General features: G+C 47.9%; 1 protein-coding gene across 1 annotated transcript in view; it reads right to left on the reverse strand.

The window, feature by feature from the left end:
• The window catches only part of LOC135828179 (uncharacterized), a 34,400-nt gene extending 22,756 nt beyond the window's left edge, over positions 1-11,644 (reverse strand). Inside the window, exons 1-3 of the mRNA XM_065340625.1 lie at positions 10,626-11,644; positions 1,930-3,080; positions 862-1,039 (exon numbers count right to left, since the gene is read on the reverse strand). Coding sequence (XP_065196697.1) covers positions 862-1,039; positions 1,930-3,080; positions 10,626-11,331 — 2,035 coding nt within the window. The 5' untranslated portion in view covers positions 11,332-11,644. The remainder of the gene's footprint in view (positions 1-861; positions 1,040-1,929; positions 3,081-10,625) is intronic.
• Between the last annotated feature and the right edge of the window lie 7,521 nt (positions 11,645-19,165).

Below are 19,165 nucleotides of genomic sequence, written 5' to 3' on the forward strand. Positions count from 1 at the left end.
AGAAGGAGATGCGGGCAAGCTACGTGCTGAAGGCGCCACGCCGTGAGCAGATTCATAACCACAGTTGAGTACTCATGCTGATGGACTTCCAACTGTCTCTATGCAGTATCCACAGTGCAACACTGGAGCAAGGCTATGCTGCTGCAACTCATGTTCAAAATGCAACCATTGGGTATGCGATACAGGACTGTCGGGCACCGAAGAACCGAGCGCCGACGAACCAACAGCATAGAATTTCACCAAGTACAGCATACCATTGTATACGCAGTGACTCAACTGTTCATAGACTACATTAAAAGTCCGTAAATAAGTACCTGCCCGAAAGAAATACCCCTTTCATTCTTTTGGCTCTGTCTGTTGAAGTCAAGTCAAGCCCGATAAACATACTGCCCGAAATAAGTGCCGGTACGGTGCGCACATGCAGCACGTAGCATGTACATCGTAGCATGTACATCGACATGAATAATGCCTTCTCCACTACACACTAGTCAGGTCCGAAAGTTAGTTCGTGCCCGAAAGTCAGTACCCGCCCGAAAGTTAGTACGGGTGCGGTCACTAAATTCGAAAGTAAATACTAACTTATTTACGGACTATTACTGTATTGTACATGAAAATAGGAATAGTCTAGGCTATGAGGCTGACCCCCAGTTCTTCGGCGATCGACAGTAATGTAGCTACAAATGAAAACACAGGAATCTTTATTTTGCTCTTCCTTTTTTTCTCATGATCAGTATCTTCATCATTTTGGGAGAACTATGGCAACACACCCAGTGAGAAGGCAGATTTTGCCTGTGCCTATGGTGAAGTAAAATAAAGCTAAACAAATAAACAAACAACCGACAGGGCAGCTGCTGGACTCACGTGTTTCGCACCGCTCGCCCAAGTAGCCGGTCTCGCGACAGTTGCAGGTGAAGCGTGTCAGACGGCTGACGCACCGTCCGTCGTTCTTGCATTCGTTAGTGTCACAGTAGTAGTGCAGGCATCCCATGAATATACCACCGGACTGAGGTTCACTATCACCACTTCCCGCTGGTGCTGTCTGCACAGAACAACAGCAGCAAGGGGAAACAAAGGCATGACCGGCAAGAAGAAGATCATTAGCATTCTCAAAAAATAAACCATATGGACCTTGCCTTACAAAGGCAGAAGAGAACAGAGACAGCCGGCTAGGTCATTGTTGTAATGCTGCGTTTCATGCACATAGCAAAGCTAAGGCAATCCTCAGACAACTGTTCTCTTCTGCCTTTGTGGTAATGCTCCATCCTTGTGGTGTTGAGCACACTAGGCAATCTGGTAACTCTGGATTGTGGACCTTGGCTTAGATAAAGGGGTAAGCAGCAACATTTGACCCTGTAAAGATTATTTTTTCATCATCCAGTGTTTAGTGTACGGTGAAGTGCATCGTCTCCGTGGGCAACTAGTCTGACCACACTTTGGGGCAGGGTGATTTTATGCCCTCTCACGTACGACATTGCTCTTGTGGAGCGATTCACAGCAAACGCTTGCTATCCACACACAATGTCACGCCAGCACAAGTCCAGGTAAGGTAAGGTGTTCATAAATGCCTCTTAACAGGCATGCACTCACAAATGAACACGATCTCACAAATACACTCACCCAGAAACACGTACTCTCACACTAACATGCGCTCTCGAACACCCAATCACGCACTCGCACATCAACAAACACATACCCACGTACACACACACACACACACACACATACACACACACACACACACACACACACATACACACACACACACACACACACACACACACACACACACACACATACACACACACACACACACACACACAAGCACAGGCACAATAACGCCAAAACACAGGCACAAACAACCATAACGAACACAAATCAACACCAATCCGTACACACCAAACCATACACACGCGTCAGGAAGATGCTTACATTCACTTCCGACGAAGTGCACTTGAAATCCTCCGTTCTACTGACGCAGAAGCCGTTCATGCGCAAGTTTCCGATGCAACCGCGGTACCCAGGCTTGAGCTCGGGGGCATTTGCCAGCGTTGATCGATTGCCCACTCCAGCACACGGAGACTCCAGTCGTCCCCACACCAGCTCGTGATCGACGTGCAGCGCCGCGCTGCCGAGCGTCATCGTACCCTCATGCTGCTTGTTCACAAAGACGTCGATGGCGCTACCCGACTTGTGCAGGCGACCGCGGTGATACTCGCTGCCGCTCACTCCGCCCGCTATGCTCGTGCAGAGCTTCATGCCCTGCGCGCCAGCACCACCAGCTCTGGCCAGCACGCACAACTGAGCGTCTTCGATCTGAACGAATAGGTAATCATCGTCGCCGTACGCCGATAGCAGCAGCCCGTCGTGCTCCTCCAGTCGGAACGTGAACTCTAGTTCGGCGTGCGTAGACACTGCCACACGGGAGAAGGAGACGCCGGACTGAGCGTCGTTCAGGATTAGGGAAACGCTGGAGATAGTGCTGTTGTCCGCCGTGCACGCCCCCAGCAGATGCTCGACGCACGTGTCGCTAAGCAACGGGCGTCGGTAGTGCGCCACACCGCGATGCTTCTCAGTTTCATCGTCGTAGCGACGGTCAAACAGCGCAGTGTAGCCCACAAGCAGACCACGCATGCAGCCAACATAATCACTTCCAGTGGCGTTGGGAAAGTCCCCTCCGACGACTAGCAGGCCGGTGAGACACAGTGGAAAGGCTTCGCCGGCATTGCTACTGGCAACAGCGACGTCGGCATCGACCTTCAGCGTCACACCGTCACCGATCGTCACTTGTATCGAGTGCCATGCGTTATCGTTGACCTTGGTGGCCGACTGGACGACGACTGGTGCACCCCCATCCACGCGATCAAGCTCTGCCGCAACAAACCCGTTACGGAGCGCCAGACGAATGGCGGTGATCTCTTCATCGCCGTCGCGGACAAGACGGAGTAGCGTGCCATTGCCGCTCAGCGTTTTCACCTGCACGTAGATGTCGCGATCTGTCGTCGAGTTGCAGTACTCCTCACGACCGTTGTTCAGCTGCTTGGACCAGCGCGCTCGTTCAGGAAAGCTAGCAATAATTGCATCTGCAATCGAAGCACAACACCAAAAATAAGAATGAAATTCAGGTCAATAAGAAGCATTAGACAAAAACAGCTCAATGGCTGCACATCACAGAAATATTGTGAAGTTGCAATTTTTTTAAAGGTGGTTGCTTTTGCATAATGATGGGTAAGTAGCGGCATATTGCCTTTCTGATTCCATTCCCCTTCAAGCGCTGCACCTCACTAGTTTACACAATTTATTCTAACAACTAAGATGTGTGTGTGGGGGGGGGGGGGGGGGGTGCATGTGTAACTACCCATCTGTTCTCATATTTAACATAATCAGTGAAGTAAAGGAACAAGTTAAACGTTGATTATTTGATTACGACCATATCGCCACCATCTTTGCACAAAGTGGAGCAGCACCCGTAGATGTGAGATTGTAAGTAAGTTGGTTATAAAGGGTATTCCTTGGGCACCACATGACTTGTATGGCAGGCCACCCATCCAAGTACAGGTCTAGGCTGGTTAGTAATTGTGCAACATGGGTTACAAAACAAACCTCGTTAGTAGACAATGATCCAAAATGCCCTGATGCCTGAAACGCATACATTCACGTCTGGATAGCAGATATCTCATACTCGTTGTAACACAAACAATTTACACCCCTGGGTGGTCCACCAGAGGGTAGACTGGCCTGTGTCATAAATTAACTCTTATGTAGTCCCCACCCCCACCCCATGCCCCCCCCCCCCCCTCTCTCTCTCTCTCTTTCCTATCACCTGTGTCTAAGGACTGCATGGCATTTCCCACGAGGGGAGCAGGCACAGAAGGGTGTTCACGATGCACAAGCACCGCATTCCTGCAAGGTTTTAATTGAATACCATACATATGTGCAATCAATTACGCGTAGATGCCTAACAGTCTACACTGGTAGACCATCACTGCAAGGATGCTGGCAATGACCCACTTGAACACTTCCAACACACCATGACCCATGTGAGGCAGAACAATGAGCTGATTATGAAGCCGTTCAAAACACCAATCAGACCAGGAGTGACTGGTAGCACCCAGGGAGCTGAGAGGTCATTGCCAGAATGTTCTTGAGATCAGCCGGAGGTTACAACTGGACTCACGGGGCATGTATGGTGAAGTGTAGTTTTCTAACACAGCAATTAATATTATTTGGCCCGCCACAGCTACAGCTGGGGCAGGAGAAAGCAAAGGGAAATGACCCAGACATTTATAACTGCACAACTTGGATTCAGACTACTACTTGTGCCAAGACTAGCCAGGATTCATTGGTGGTACTTGGTGGTGTAAAAAAACTCATAATATCAATAAGTGCTGATGGTGATACCAATATAACACCACATGTACATGCTCTGCTAACAGAAAGTGTAGTACATGTCATGTACTACACTTTCTGTTAGCAGAGCATGTACATGTGGTGCTGCAGAGCATGTACATGTGGCGTTGCAGAGTCAGTGTTGGCTGCAAGGTGAAAGTGCACAAGGGTGCAGCACAAACACCCACCGAGAGAAGTCAAGTGCATTCACCTTGTGTGCAACCCAGTATGTACACTCTAAAACTCCAATCAACAACTCACTCACCAGAAGACCTACTTTCTACGGAGAAGAGCAATTTAATTATTTAGAAATGATGTCCAGGGAGTTTTCTAGAATGGTGACAGTGACAGCCACACCTTGTGTTAGCCAGGTCACCAGGGAAATGGAGGATGACCAAAACGACACGTACTAATACTAATGTACGCACGAGCACCAAAACCCAGGGATGCACCAAATGAATGTCAATGTCAACAGCTCAGACCCAAAGACCTGTCAACAAGTGACTGTGCGTGGGCAGGACTAGGAGCAAGTACACTAGCAGTAGTGTACTGTATAGCTCAACTGTGTACCCCAAGGCCCCATGAATACCATCGCAATAGCCACCAGCTCCCAAAGAAGTTACCAATGACCAGCTCTCTTTCTCTCTCCTTCCTTCACTCTCTCTCTTTCTCTGTCTCTCTCCTTCCCCTCACTCTCTATCCTCCCCTCTCTCAGCCACGAGGTCCCAATGAATTTATCAATGACCAGGTCTCTTTCTCTCCCCCCCCCCCCCCCCTCTCTCTCCAAGTGCGATGCCACCAAAATTCAAATAGCACGTACAGGGGCGTCACTACGGTTTTGACCGTACCACTTATTGGCCCAATCACCCCGTGCATCAATATAATCCACTGATCTGGGCTCTGGATTTTCTCAAAGTATTCAGCTCAGCCACCCTCCCCCACAAGTAAATTGTACTTCAGATGGCTGACCGCACGACACAAAAATGTCTTCCGATGCCCCTGCACATACAGCTTCCAGGTCTTTGGAATATACTAGTACTACTAGCAGTGGACTAAGTGGAAGAAAGCGTATACAAGAGGGAAAAAGACTGAGACAAAGAGAGAAAGGGAGAGAGAGAGAGAGAGAGAGAGAGAGAGAGAGAGAGAGAGAGAGAGAGAGAGAGAGAGAGAGAGAGAGAGAGAGAGAGAGAGAGAGAGAGAGATAACGTGAGCAACTGGAAGCGAGGGTGAGAGTACGGAGTACGACGATACACTAAGTCCACTCATCCTTCCAAGCGCAACAAATTGAATCTTGCAACAATAGAGCTCCAACAGACATATCCACTTCCTGAAAAATGTACAAGCGCGGGATCAGGTATTTGCTAAACACAGAGTCACCACGCATGCTAAGAATTTTTATTGCCTCTTTCTAAGTATCTGATGATGTATGAAGTGAGTTAGAAGTGCCAATGTTACCCTGTGAACATCTATGGACAATTAGAAATGTCTCCATATGAGGCTCTGAACCTGTCAAGCATCTCCAGCCATCTCAGCAACAAGCATGGCAGCTAAGTGGCTATGCATATGGTAGAGGTACTAGGTGACAGAGATCCATCACAAGCCCACCCTGTGCTCGACTATTGCTGATGACATGATCCCAGGAATGCGGAGTGTTCTGCGCCATTGAGTCAAATCTCTGGAGGGGGGTGAGGGCTGTGCATTTTCTCTTGCAGAGTTGAATCTACTGTTACATTCTTGCTGGGGCTCAGTGGACACATACATGACATTGTACTGTGATGGTAAGACATGAAGGTGTATTGGAAGTGTTGCACGGGGTGCATATAGCAATAGAACTGTGACTTTGAAGAACAGGTCATTTCTGCTCCTGTATTGACCAGAAGCCCAGGTCAGACACACACACACACCGTAGTATATCAAGACTAGCATATTCTCCAATCATAGACCTTTGCTGCAGTAGACATGGCACAAGAACATTGTACTTCCTAAGCTGGTGATTTTCAACACAATGGCATGGCAGGTTGTGATGCCCATGATGATGTGTATCAAGCTTACTTTACTCATAGCATTCACCAATCTTGCCACTCCTGCTAGCACAGTCATGGTGTAATTATAAAGAAGCCTTGCTTATGGTTGTAGTCAGGAGCACTATGCGTCCTGGCCTTGTAACATGCTGTCAACATCGATTGTACAGTCATGTACTACATGTAGGCAACTAATCCAGTGCCTCTTGATAATCATGTATTAGCACTTGGCCACATCAGTACTACAGAAGGCCTGCAGCCAAGCTCACAAAACCGGCAGCTTTACATGTGACTTCTTGTCTTGAAGTACTTTTTTAAGTGGAGAAGTCCGGGCCAGCGGGACAACACGTGCCATGCAAGCTCCAGCTGATTGCCTCGTGGAGTTCCCAAAATGCCCTGATATGATGTACAGCATGCAGCCTGCAGTCACTCTCTGAGGCCGCCATGTGACACAATACAAAGCACAGCCCAGAGTTCAAGCATCCAGTTTGAACGCAGGGCCCTTGAGAAGCACTTGAGCGGGATCTAAGAGGCTTGTATGTGGCCATGAGGCGCACTTGAGCGTGAACTAGGCTGCAGGTCCACCTCCATTGTGTGCCCCAAGTACTGGGGGCCTTTTAGCATTCAGCCTTTTAGGAGACACCGGAGATGAAACAGTTGGTGCAAGGTGCGGGTGAGAAATGCCGGACCAACAACCGCCCTTGTACATCCATATGCACAGGAGAGCCTTATCCTGGCATTGCCATCCCAACCGCTGATCCAGTGGGCGTAGTAGCAATCACAGGTGCAGTGTGACCGCTAAGGGGTACCCTGTGCTAATACTGTTATCCCCTCCAGGTTTTGGCCAAAGAACAACTTTCCAGGCATCAGTCTCCACTAAAGAAAGGCATGATTATTTGAAAAGAAAAAAGGACCAAGGAACTACAAGTTACGCTATACTGTCCACTAACACCACCAGTTACTAAATAATCAGCTCATGCGATAACATTGCACGACACTGACCGACGGTGCTGACGTTCTACACCTAGCTGGCTGACAGCTCTAGCACATCTTGGATGCGCACTCCAACAGCCTTCCAACTTGGAAGGTTCTAAGTTACAGAAATAACATAAGATATAATATGACCAAGGTCACTGTCAGTCTTCTTTCTCCATGCTTTAGCTACTGCAAACTGGTTCTACTTGAGCTGGCATACTAGTAGGTAATACAGAAGCACAGATCCTCTCAGGGGATTGCTACAAATTGCTTTCCAAGTCCAATTTGTAATTTTGTTCCAATTTCGAGTTCGTACCGAGTTTCTTATACGAGCTCAACAAAGACCACACACAATGTGGGGCTAGCACTGGTGGCATCGCAAAGAGAACAAAGTGCACTGCAGATAGCCGCCCAGGCACATTATGTACACGCGTTGGATGTTTTAATCGTAACAGCTCACACACTGTACACAGGCATAGCATGGCCAAAGTAGCGCTTCAGTTGTAGTACATCACCCGTTCTAGACACGTGTACAGTCGGACCTCGCTTAACCGCACACATCTGTTTTCCACAAAAAAAATATCCGGCTAGGCGAGGGAACCGGATAACCGAACACCAGTTATGTTGGATGCATCACGTATGCTGTAAATCTGTAACCAGCTATTTTCTTCCGGATGGCGAGGGATCCGGATAAAAGAGGACTGGATAAGCGCGGTCTGACTGTGCAACACATAATTATACTGACACACTGTATACACTAATGGCCTGACACCTTTCTAGGGTGAATAGTACGCACAACAAAACACAGTTGTTCCCTGGCTGGTAGTTGGCTCACCGGTGGCTGCCACCGCAGGGCACTAGACGGGACCATGTATAGTTGCAGAGCCAGGAAGACAACGATACGGTGCGATCAAGTAAGTAGTTCATCGCTGTGCAGGATGTAGTTTTTTGTAAAGTCCCACACCGGCGATGCCAAGTCGTCATGTTTTGCTACTGGTATTGTGCACTCCCACTCCCACCAACACACTTGAAAAGCACATTTTGGGTGGTACGAATCTTGTTTTTAATTATGGTACCGTGACAGGTCACTTGACCCAAATAAACACCTCTCTAGCGACTGCAGAACGCACATAGACCAACACCAATACCTACTGTGATGCTGAAAAGAATCGAGTAAAGACCGGGCTGTCTCCAAAATTCCAATTAGATAAGCCTGTGGCATTTTGCCTAGCTGAGTTCAAAAAACATTTCCTCGCCATACGTCCACATCGTTGTAACTCACATGCCCCCCAAAAACCCTTTCCACTGAAACGTGCATATCAGGTGAGATAGACACACTGTCTCCAAACTTGTTGGCAAGTTGTGATAACCCTTATTTCCAGCACAAAACTTCAAATTCTGATAGGTACAATCGCAAACCAGCTAAACCGCAATGTGGATTCGTGAGAGTTTTTAGACTGTTGCTGGACGGGATAGTTCATGGCAACATAAGGAATGTACGCGGGCTCTGTGCAATCTTAATCCTTATGATCAATTCGTGCTACAATGTAATTGAATGATAATGGGTACTAAACAGCTTATGATCAGTGTGTTTTGCTGACTTTCTTTGTGTTCAACCTCTCCTAACTGTCAGCTAATGTTGCTGCTACTTCTGTGATCCACTTGTAGAGTGCACTGGCATCTGTCGTTTTCCAATGGGCACACGTTTCAAGAAGGAAGTGTGAAAGCCGTGGCCTTTGCATGCAAAGTGAATGCAGCCACACCGCAGGTATTTAGTAAGAACGCTGGCAACGCTCCATGGCAATATTATACACAAGGAGGTGACACTAGCAAAGGGAATTGCACCAGTGATAAAGGCACAGCCGAAGACAACGTGGGAGGTTGACCCATACCTGAGCTGCCTGCCTGCCTGCCGTCCAACTTGGACTAGTCATTGACCTTCGCACCCCAGCACCCCCATACAAACTACAAGACATTCCTAGCCCTCAAGTTCTCAACATCTCCACCCCCAGGAGACATCATGTTTTCCCAAGAATTAGACATTGCTCCCATGACGACAACAGTGACATGGCTGTACTGTACACACACAGGCCTTTCTTGCACCAGTTACATGCTTGAAATTATGATGTGGGTACTGTACCACTGTGTAATTGAATACAATAATTGTGTGGCACAAAATACTGCACATGCCATTGCTTTCCAACCAGTTACCTGGCTACAGTACAGCTGTATACAATCATGTAGTTGAATGCATGACAGCCCAATGCAGTGCCCACATCATGAGGTGCAGTAGAATTTTTCATTTTTCACAACTCAGCCAGTCACCTGACCTGCATCCATGTGCACAACCACGAATGAGCAACCACTGAACCAGGCAGTGAAGCTGCACCATGGTCAAACTTCATCTCCAGGACACCACTTCTGCTGTAGTACTACTAGTTCTATTTCCAGCGGAACCACCATCACTCAGGATGTGTCCTCATTTGAGTGCTACAAGATGAGTACGCGCACGTCGTGGTCGTCAGCCACATTTCCGACACTCGCCAAAGGGATTCTAATACTACACGCGCAAGTAGTGCACACGTAAAATCACCAGTAAATTCATAATTATTACTCTGCCAATTTGCCGAAGTAAGTATTAGTTTGGAACTGACAGATACGGAACAGACACGTCACGACGCTGCAGCGCGCTTTGCGAACACCCTCGCTTCTAGGCCAGTTTGTTGGACACCTTCAGAACGTCGAGGAGGTCCAACAAAACACACTAACACGCAGCATCACACAGGGCGTGCGAGTGTTTGTTTCCGTACGCTTACCCAACAAACATGATTATTGTACAAGGCACGCAACACACACACCCACTGCCCATGCTCTGCATACAGAAACATTTCGTCAAAGCGAATTAACTCCAGTCTACAGTACTCAGTAGTCACTTTTTTACTTCCTCCTGAATGGTTGTTGCAGATTTTCCGCTATTTGCGCAGCTGCAACCACCTAAGCAATCTCGTTGCACGGTGTGCCCTTCCAGCATGTCAGAAAATTTGCCAACTATCTCACTTCCTCCTGAATCGATGTTGCAGATTTTCCGCTATTTGCGCCGCTGCAACCACGGCCTCCTGTAGTACACCTAAACAAATAAACATGCACGATGCGATGTTGCGCTCGCGCTTTCAGCATATCAGGTTTGGAACACATCACCGATCGAACTCATACGAAAGAGGCAACACAAATCTACAGACTTACCTTGGCCGCATTTCGTTCCAGATTTTCCGCTGTCGGCGCAATTGCAACCCGCCGCACTGGCCTCCGCAAAGCAGGTTGTTCCCGCTTGGCACTGTGACGAATCGCACCACTCACATGATCCAGCCACAGCAAGCAAGTCACTGGGGTCCGTCACCTCGCCAGATGACGGCAAACGTACGTCTTCAACGCATGCTGCCAGAGGAGGACTACTCAGTTGGTAGCCGGAATGCGCACCTGTGCCGCCGATGAAAACCTCCGCCGCCGCTGCCTCCAGTTTCTGTTCGGAGGTGGCGTTGGCGGTGAAGATCTGATCTCCACTACTCGATCGAACACTGACGGTTGTTACCAGGTCATCCGCGGCTTGTGCAATCGTCCAATCCTTGAAGGTGCCGTCCAGAAGTTGGGAAGCGTCGTAGTGCTGAGCTTCCCCGGGTCGCGTGGTCAGTACGAGTTGGCCATCATGCAGCTCCACCGACGCCACGACACCGTTGGCAAAGATGCCGAACACGAAACCGTTGACGCTGTCGGTGCGGAGCTGGAAGTTCGCACTCCATCCAGTGTCTGCTGTTTCGCCTGCATCTGATGGGTAGTCAAAATGTAGATAGCTCGCCTGTCCATGCAGCGTGAAGGTCTCAGCTGATGCTAGGGAACATAAGGAAAGGAAAGGAACAAGAAGACGGAGCGGGCATATCCAACCTGCCATCATCGGGCTTCACACGCTGTCTATGATCTACGTCGATTTGGGGTGCATGCGTTCCGGTCGCTTATGACCAAAATGATGATTCTTCTGAACACCGACACGATGGTCGTAGCTAGCTGACAGCCCGTAATGGCCGTATGACAGTGCTAGCGACACCTAGCTAGCTAGCTGTACGCTGCTGTTTTATCTACAGTCTGCCTGATCATAAGATCAAGACAAAAATAATAATTAGGGTCTAAATGCAGTTCGAACTACTCGTCCCTACTCCTACTTCCCGTGAGACGAAGTGCGAAGACAGCATCGACACCGACAACAGTGAAAGGTAACAGCGAGGCTGGCGGTGCAGCAGATGGCACAACCCGTTTGCCCGCGCAGCCGTTCAGCTCGCACCGAAATGCATACCTGTGCTTCTTTTGTACATACCTGGGATACGTCTGTGAGTGCGAGTCACACTCTGCTGCAGTGCTGGCCAGAAGGCAATCATGAACCTCTTCAAGAATCACGGCTTTGGCCTTTTGGGCCGTGAAAGAGCCTCGATTCAAGGGTGCGAGTATGGGTGCGCAACTAGTGAGGAAGTGATTGAATAAAAGGCAAGATTCGGCGAGGCAGGCACGTGTTGCGCTGGAGTGGAGGTACAGATCTTCTATTATTAGTAGTGCAGTACAGATCGATGGGCCGGCCATATTCTCTACACTGATGATAGATAAATAGGCGACGAGGAGACCATAACTAGTAAATCCGCGATATTCATGTTAAAACAAAATGGCGTCACGATTTATTGAAAGTGGTATAGTTGGTGGTACGAGTGTTCAAAACCATTTGAACTTCATACTGTTCGTCTTCTTTTTGATATGCTCTCTTTCCATCGTCCTTAGCTTTTGTTTGTTGAGAGCTGTTTTGGCTTTCTCCTATACCTCTGGGGGATGCCAAGTGATGGTTTTGAGAGGCTGGTGATGGCTGTGAGCGAGAGTTTGCCGATCGGCGTCGTCCTCGCTATAGCGATGAAAATACTAGTTACTGCGCACCTGGCAGATATCACAACACGTCGGAGCGTCCAGGAGCAAAGGAATCTTGGGTTTTCACTGGAATCTAATTCCTCCAGCATCGTGTAGCCCACCGTCGGTGAATGGCGGTCCAGAAAGGTCGAACCTGGTCTTCTGCAGCATCTCGCAGTCCTGCGAGGCACACTGAACACGCCTGTCATGTATTCTACAAATAAAAATCACGAAGTAGTGGACTATACAGTGATGAGTCTATCCTGTATGCTGCTGTACCACCAACTATACCACTTTCAATAAATCGTGACGCCATTTTGTTTTAACACGCATACGGTCCATTTAAAATAACTACATGTAGTTACTTTATCAAGGCGATGAATAGTATAAGCGAAGCGGACATTATAATTATTATGCTGGACTATTGTAGTATTCTGACTACCGGGTGCGTGTACGTGTAGTAGTTCAACTTCAAGTCTTGGCTTGGCGCATTCAACACTGCATTCAACACTGTACAGTCAAACCTCGTTAGGACGAACTTCAAGGGACTGAACAAATTTGTTTGTCTTATCGGGCGTTCTTCTTATCCAGATCTGACAAAAAAATCGATATGCACATCATATGGACTGTATTTATGTGAAGATGCATACTGTTGTACATGGGAAGCATTTTATTCTAAGCATAAGCCAGAAACAGGTAAGTACAATGGCAATATGCACATGATGAATCATGACTGTGCTGAAAGTTCGTACAACGCACTGATTATTTGTTCAAAACATGCTTGAAAGCAATTTGCACTGCACTGTACGTGCATACGATATGGAAGGAAAAAAGGCAGCCAGCGCACCCTCCTCGGCCTCGTGGACCGAAAGTTCGTACTACAACATGTACATGACCACACTGATTTTGTTCAAATCACACTTGAAAATCGTTCGTCTTTGCGAAAGTTCGCTGTACAGAAGTTCGTCGTAAACGAATAATTTTGACTTGAATTGATGCCTGGCCAACCATAGGATTGGCCCGAGTTCGTACTAATGGAAAGGTCGCCTTATTGAGGAAAATGTTATCAACTCCAAAGCACGAAAAAGGCCAAAAACTAAACCAAGAACATATGCAATAACATGTTATTTATAAAGACAGGACAAGTGAATAATTAGTCAGTCCATTGTTCATGATGATCTCCGACGGTTACGTCGGCAAGCGAGCCTCCGCCACTGCCAAAGCAGCGTGGGCTCCGCAGGAGGGTGCAAATTTCAAACCAAAATTTAAACGCCTACAACCGCGAATGCACATGATACAGGATTTCAGAAGGCTGAAGGAAATCCTGCATCTAACAAATGCCATAACATGAGAGTAATGCTCACCCCTCTTCTCCGCCAACAGATGAGCAATTCGTTTGTACAGTGCTGTTGATGCTGGACCCATTCCGCCACTGGCTGACATGACCGCCGGAACAAAGGAGGCTTGCTCAACCTGCCTCACCCGCTCCTCATAGTGCCTTCTCTTTTCTTTTTCATGTCGCTGATACACAATAGTATGTGGTGCAGATCGATTTGAGCGTTATCAGTGTTCGTCCTAACGAGGTTTGACTGTACAGTCAAATCTGCCGTTAGCGACCTCTGCTGTAGGCGACCATCTACCGTTAGCGACCGATTTTCCGTGCACCGACGGTTTCACATACAAACTGATCTGTCCAGAGCGACCATCTGCGTTGCGCGACCAGCGACCGCGATTTCATGCACGGTGGCTGCATTCAAATCTGCTGTAAGCGACCGCGACCCAGGTTCAGTAAGGTGCGAAACTGTACTTGCCAGTGCGTTGTCAACTGCAAAGTGTGAAAATGCGCTGTCTTGCAAGTGCGATCGACTGGCGCCTGGCCTGTACGAGCTACTGAGGCTGTGCTGTAGCTCTCAAGTCCAGGCAGTGTCGATCTACTGCCGTGTCGCATACGCGTACTATATGGGTATGGTCGTCGTTGAATATCCAATAAAATGATATTAAAAATCACATTATTCTCCTCGATTTGAGTACATGGAAGCATATACCTGGTATGCCGGATTTACCATACATCTGCCGTAAGAGACCATCTGCCGTAAGCGACCGCTTTTTCTTGCACCAAGGGGCGGTCGCTTACAACAGATTTGACTGTATTCCCAAAGACAGTGCTACATGTAGAACTTCATACACTGACCGTCAGTGTCAGCCACTACAGTCTACACAAGCACCGGAAAAGTAACATTACAATCATGTAGTTAATAATAGTTTCATCCAGGCTGTCGTGTCTACTAGTACCTGGTTTCATCACAAAGGCTCAACGACTACTTTTTTGTAGTTCAGTTGGAAGGCGTGTACAACTGTTTGGAGACTCAGAGTCAGAAGCCGAGAACGGCTACTAGAACGGCTATGTACACTGTATAGTACTAGTAGATCTACTGGTCACTAGGTCGACAAATGCACGGACAGGTACAAGGATCATCCCAGTATGCAGTAACTATTTTAGTTAAAGGGGAACTACACCCAAAAATCAAAACTTCATGGTCCGTAGAGTTTTGGACGCTGAGTCGAATGGTGAAGGTCCCACTTCGATCCGACCAAGCGTTCCTGAGATATCTTCGGTTTAAATTGTACTTTCGGGGGACGCGCCATGACGTCATGCGGCCGCGACACACCCCCAACACGCCCTTCTACGTCATTGAGACTTGCTTGCCTGGGCCAAGCTCAGAAGTACAGGTATTTTGGTATGTGAAAGGAATAGTTCTGACAAAGACGTCCTCACCATGAGCGATTCCGACGTATCAGACGAGCTTGAAAGCTCAGAGCCTGAGCTGAAAATGTTTGGCTTCGGGCATGAGCCGAAATTTTCAGGAAAGGATATGGCAGCGCAAGCGGTGGCTTCCATTCGGGCTGTAAATGTGGATGAAGCAGAAATTACTGCAATTGGAGAAGTCGCTCTCCATCAGCAACATCTGGCAACCGGTTGGCTGGGCTATTTCGAAATGAAGCGGCAGCCAAAGCAGCTCAGACAACCCTGACAATCCGTAAGTGTTTTCACAGTATAGTCCTACGTAATGCTCACAAATCGAATCGTTCTCTTCATATCGTAAATTGTGTGAAATTTTGTATTCGCACAGTACTCAGATCAATAGTCTCCTCACTCGTACTCCTGTACATGGAGTTTGCTGCGTAACATGGCTAGCATTATCTCCGTGCAAGTCGTGCAATGTGTATCGGTTCACTTGTGCTTTATCTCACATAAGTGGACTGCACTCAATTCGTATTGTGGCGAAATACATTCTCACCTTTTGCATTATCACTTAGTCTTTACAGAATGCTGAGACGTTCTCTTGTATTTCACGTAGCTGTGTACCAACAATTACGCTGTGCACTCTAGCAGCAGCAGCAGCAGCACAGTAGCATATTGAGTGCGTTTTGCCCTACTGTGGTGTCTCATGACTGCATTACCGGAACAACTCTGTCCTTCTTGATTATCATTCTAAAATGTGTGCACATATCCGCCTGCGCCCCACACACACGCACGCACATGTGCTCACCTTGGTGGGCACATAGTATAGTAGTCACACATGCTCACGCACGCAGACACGCAATTTCACAAGCGCGTGCGCACACGAGTGCATAAGCATACAAGTGCCTGTGCACATGCTCGTGCACGCACACATGCGCGCACTCATGCACTTGGTTGCATACCCACACATCCCTCAGGATCACTAACGGCAATGCATCTACTACTTGTCTTGTTTCCATGTCCCTCCCGCAAATGGGGAGAGAATGACATAAAGGAGAACACAGAATAGATGACGTGAATATCTTTGGAATGTTATATTACATTACACAAAAGCACACGCATGTGCACGCACACACACACACTCACGCAAGTGCGCGCACACTCACACGCATGAGCGCGCACACACACTCAGTGTCACGCGCGTGCGCGCGCGCACACACACACTCACGCGCGCGCACACACACACTCACGCGCGTGCGCGCGCGCACACACACACTCACGCGCGTGCACCCACACACACAATAATAATAATGTCTGTCTCTCACGCGCGTGCGCGCAAACACACTCACGTGCGCGCACACACACTCACGGGCGCGCGCACGCACACACTCACGCTCGTGCGCGCACACTCACGCGCGTGTGCGCGCACACACACACTCACGCGCTTGCACGCATACACACAATAATAATAATGTCTGGCTCTCATCTGCATCCATACTGAGAAAACCCAACGAGTTCCCGAATAGGTGTACACCGTTGCCGGTATGTGGACTATCTTCTCTCCTTAAACTGCGGGTCATTGCGTGATGTAGCTTATCAGCAGTACATACTGCGTGTTCATACAGGAAAAAAACATGCCAGCTAGAGGCGCTGGCGCTGCAAACAGTCCTTCCTATAACCTTGGGGCGGTGGCAGTGGTCGTAGCTCAACAGTGAGTCACTGCGACCGATGGTACAGCCGCTCTTGATCTTCTTCCTGTAAAATCAAAAACAGCAATCGCAGACAGGTTCATCGATCGCACGCAGTATAGGCTAGGGAAACAGGAGATCTACTGCCGTCCACCTCATCAGGCCGGTTTCGGAAAGCTTCACATTTCGTAGTGATGTAGTCCAAAACAAGTCTTCAAATGCTTTGGAAAAGAAAGAACTACATACAGTGGCTAGTGTTTTTGAAATATTGCACTCACCTCCGCTTTTCGACTGACACTTCACAGTGTGGCGTGCGAAAAAGGACGCACCACAGTTTCATCCACCAGCGTCCGCATCGGATGAGTGCATAATATTCCTCCTGAAAATCCTCCTCTGCCAAATGGCTGGAACACACGCGAAGGATTTACATTGTAGTCCCTAAATTGTCAAGCAAATAATTATGTCGCTTGATAGCTGCTATGGTGCACTGCTCGGCCTGTGCCAAGCACAATCCTTCAGAAATTGGTGCAGGTTCATCCCAGGGGGGTTACCAGTAAGATTATAGTAGCCAACAACACAGCCAGACGCCATGATGACACAAATACCCTCTTCTTCCATGGACAAACAGAAAGAAGATGCGAAATCCCAGTGTTTCTGGATCTGGCCAAAGGATCACCAAGTCTCAATGACGTCACGGGTTTGTGACGTCACGGCACGGACCCGAAAAGGACAATTGCAAACTGATATATCTCAAGAACGCTTGGTCGGATCGAAGTGGGACCTTCACCATTCGACTCAGCGTCCAAAACTCTACGGACCATGAAGTTTTGATTTTTGGGTGTAGTTCCCCTTTAAGTTTTACCTACATAATTATACATGTACATGTACATGTAGCATCGGCTGACGTTTCACAAATTTCAGGTTCGTGAAGTACAATAATATTATTGCCGGCCATGTGTGCATGTTCATGCTACAGCATTACAAATAATAATTACTTCGAGTAGATAAACCTTGTTGCTCCTGAATGTCTTAAATTTTTTAAAAATCAACTTGATACTCAGTACTCTGGTCGGCGGAGCTTAATTAAAGGGGAAGTGCATCGATTTTTCAAGTAGGGCTCAGATGAAAGACAATTTCATATCGGTTCCGATGGTATATCTCTCGCCTCCGTACGATATTGCAAACTTGCCATATCGCCGATTTTCTGATTGCGTTTCCATGGCGACTGCAGGTAATGACGCACATTCTGCTTACAAGTTACATGTAGCTTCGTGAGAGAGAAGGTGGATCACTGCAGAATTGTGTCATTTTCAGTTGTCGTATTGTATTCACGAAGTGAAAGACGTGCTGTGTTCAATGCTGTTAGTGCCGTGAACTGTTTATTAATAGTTCTCTCCGTTGTGTACTGGGACGTGACACCGACAGGAGAAAGCTGGAGTGCGGAGACGTTAGCTGGCAAGCGAAAATCGTGACGAACCAAGTGCTGAAATCTTGGTTGGGACAAATCAAACGTTCAGCATTTACCTCAACCAAGGACCATGCCGTTTGTTCTTTCCACTTCCTGACGATGGATGCGCCTTCTGCTGGAGACTCTCCTATCTCTCGTAACCTATTCTGAAGCCACGTGAGACGACGGGTAGCGGTAATTAGCGAACGAAATAATGTCGTTTCTTTCGTTGTCCAACTAAGTTACTTCTGCCTTTGGCGTCCCTCTCTCAGCTCGTCAGCTGACAACAATTACTGTCACCACCATGACACTGTCGTGAAAAGGTACTCTCTGTAGACGGGGTTGGTGACGTCCCGACGCGGCCTAGGGTAGGCCTTCACCACGTCGGAACACCCCGTCTACACGCTGGTGTTGTTCAATATTTGCACATCAAAGTTGCGTTGTTGTTGTTGTTGTTGTTGTTGTTGTGGACACCGCTACATGTATCGCTGTTGCTGCAGCAACAACAACAACAACCGAATACAACCCATTCGCACGCTCAGGTTCCCCCGAACTTTTGAGCTACCCACAACACGCACAAACCGGCTAAGAGACTCCCCATCTACATGACTATTGTAAGCTTCTCTTGAGGCAAACATCCTACCTCTTGTCGTCTCTTCCGTATGTACCTGCTCACATTAGACATCCTTAGCTAAAAAGACGCTAACATAAACGCAATCCTTTTTACCGTACTTCGGATCGTTCAAGCTGCCTTTTCCCTAGCCCAGTGTACATTCAGACAAAGTAGTCATGACAACCATCATCAAGTTGAACCATGGCGACATGAATTTTCGTGGAAACAAGTGCGGAAATTCAAAATTCTTAACCGGGGATTAGTTTGTCGTGTGGCCTCCATGGAAGGAACTATTACAATGATTAATTACATGACTACTTGAAGTAGTTTCCGTACTAGACAATGAATGGGCGG

The sequence above is a fragment of the Sycon ciliatum genome, chromosome 12 (genome assembly GCF_964019385.1).
Source record: "Sycon ciliatum chromosome 12, ocSycCili1.1, whole genome shotgun sequence".
NCBI lineage: Eukaryota > Metazoa > Porifera > Calcarea > Leucosolenida > Sycettidae > Sycon > Sycon ciliatum.